The 2,620-nt window shown below is 33.9% G+C and overlaps 1 protein-coding gene across 1 annotated transcript; it reads left to right on the forward strand.

Moving 5' to 3' along the window:
• Positions 1-250: 250 nt before the first annotated feature.
• LOC136812502 (uncharacterized) lies at positions 251-1,579 on the forward strand. The gene is made up of 4 exons (XM_067069002.1): positions 251-417; positions 667-754; positions 922-1,053; positions 1,275-1,579. Exons 1-4 carry the CDS (start codon positions 406-408, stop codon positions 1,577-1,579), a joined length of 537 nt encoding a protein of 178 aa, XP_066925103.1. The 5' UTR covers positions 251-405.
• The last annotated feature ends 1,041 nt before the right edge of the window (positions 1,580-2,620 follow it).

The following is a 2,620-nucleotide window of genomic DNA, read 5'->3' on the forward strand; positions in this document are numbered from 1 at the left end:
ACGGTTAGATGTTGTGTACCTTCAAATCCTTCCAACAAGATTACCATGAACTGAAAAATACGATGAGGAGATTTTTTCAGTTTAGTCCAAAGCTTGTTTATTCCTTTGTGACTAAAGAATCTTGAATCGATAATACTTTTAATTATTTAGGACAATTGAAGGAAGATGAAGGTCTGGTGAAGCGGAAAAAACATGCTCCAAGTCCACATAAAGTGAAATTTGATCGAGCTGGATTACTTCGAAGGTCAAGACTGGCGTGCCTTCCTGCAACAAATCAGTGACTTTTTGAAACACGATGAAGGAGTTTGGTGGAAAAGAGACGGCAATTATGTCGAATTTTTGGATGGTGAAGATGAAGATGATTTTCGCGAAGAAGGTCCACGGTTGAAGGATTTTACTGATACAATGTTTTATGAAGTAAGTTAACTTTATTTTTTGGCTCATTTTTTCCCTGGCCAGTCAGAGGTGTGATTCTATTGGAAGTGATTATGAATCCCTTTTCTCTTTTGTGTCTAATTTTTGTGATTTTCCCTCTGAAAATGAAGGTCATAATCAGTCATAAAAATGAAGGAGGTCTTTAAAGTGATATTGAGTTGAGAAATCTGATAAATTGCTTTTTAAAAGAGTACAAAATTCTGATTCAAATTTTATTTTTCTTTAATTTAGCTTTACGAGCCTTTGAAGCAAGACTGGGAAGAGTGTAAAAGGAACGGCGTTGCTGCGAAACTATTGGATAGCAGCTACATCGACGAAGGTATATTAGTTTCTTTTTCATAATCATAACTAAAACCATAAAGTGGGGAGGATCATAATTAAATACTATGGGGTGATTCATTAATCTCTAATAAAAATTTCTAATAAAAAGATATTAAACCTGCATATCCACCACTCATTCACACCTAAAACATTTCGTTTTCTAAGACGATGATCCAGAAGTTGAGGAGCCAAGAAAAGAAAGTCCTCCACAAGAACGAGAGAACGAACAAGAAGAAGAACGCGTGGAAATCATTGAGGTTGCTGCAAATGTTGAGAGCGAGAGACCAGAATGTCCAGGTAAATACACCTTTTACGGTTAGCTGCTTTCTATAAAAAGTCACCAAAATTTCGAGTAAACAAACCATCTCATTGGCTAAAAGCAAAAACAGGTGTATTGTATGATGTGTACAACTATAGTTAACTTAAGATTACTTCTGTTTAAAAGTTATTTAATGCTAAAAATATCGAGTCAACGATTATTTTGCAATGTTTTCTCCAAAATTATTTTTTTCTTTCAGTAAATACCATCAAACACGACCTGTCGCACACCCTCAAATCGAGTACTTCAAAAAGTCTTTACATCTTGTTCGGTATGTGTGACGACATCAAAAACTTTGATCATCACCGAATGAAGCACCGTACCGATAGAAATGAAAGATCTATGGAAATATGTCGGACAATCCAAAACAGGTTAAGGCCTCAAATTGTTACCATCCATGAAGAACAGAAAAAATTGGTGAAAAAGTGGGAAGGGAAATTCTTTAAAGATCATGGTTTCGAACCCAACAAGACGACTAGAAGTCGAAAATTTCGCCTTAAATAAGACGAAGAAGAAAGGAACATTGAAATCCTTGGAGAACGACAATTAAAACTTGAAGATGAATGCAAAAAATTAATAAGATAAACCTATTTTGAGTGAGTTTAGAACGAAAGATAGGGTAAAATTTTACGTCATTTCCGGTCGAAATTATCCAATATCTTGAACTTGAAAAGACAAGATTCGAGATTCCAAGCAATTCGTAGAAAAGTTTTCTTTCATTATAGCCGAAAATCTGCTTTCGTTTTTAAATGAACAGGAAAATACAGGTTGGTACAGGGGCAAAAACGGGTAACTTGAGTTTCGATTTAATGAATCTAAAAATTATATTTCTAAGTATTCGTAATTCCAAAATTTCGATAGTTTATAGTTCATAGAATATAGCTAGCAATTTACAAAATTACAAGAATTGTGCAAAATTGGCTTTTTTTCACATCCGGTGGATTTCCGGCTTCCAAAATAACAAAAATTAGTTTTCAGTGTTTCGCTTACATAAATGTCACATAATCAAACCACACAAAGTTTACATACCAAATCGTTTTTTTCCAACAGGAACAAATCACCAGACATTTCGAAGATTGAGGTCAAGTTTGGATACGTACGTCAAAGAAGTCATATATAGTGGAATCATGGAAATCGCGATAAGAATTGCAATTTTTGAATTATCAATGGTCGGTTGGTGGCTGAACGCGACAGTTGATTTACTATAAAAATGCTGAAAATAATAAAATTTTATGTTTCCGTTGAGCAAATACGGCATATTGTGAAAATCGGATGAAACCATAATATGATACATTGACTTTAAGCGCATATTATGCAGTATCGATGTTGGCGATTGTATCGAATGTTGGTGATTGTAATGAAAATGTTCGAAGCCATTCGACTATTTGTTAATAAAGACTGAAAATGACGACGATTTAGGATATTTTGAGATTCAATGAATTTAAGCTGCATCAGGATAAGCGATTACATCAATTGTAATAATTCCAAAATAGAAATATATATATCCACTTATATAGATGAATCAATTCACTTGCAATGCACTTC

This window comes from Clytia hemisphaerica, unplaced genomic scaffold, assembly GCF_902728285.1.
Source record: "Clytia hemisphaerica strain Z4C2 unplaced genomic scaffold, Clytia hemisphaerica genome assembly, whole genome shotgun sequence".
In the NCBI taxonomy this organism is placed as follows: Eukaryota; Metazoa; Cnidaria; class Hydrozoa; order Leptothecata; family Clytiidae; genus Clytia; species Clytia hemisphaerica.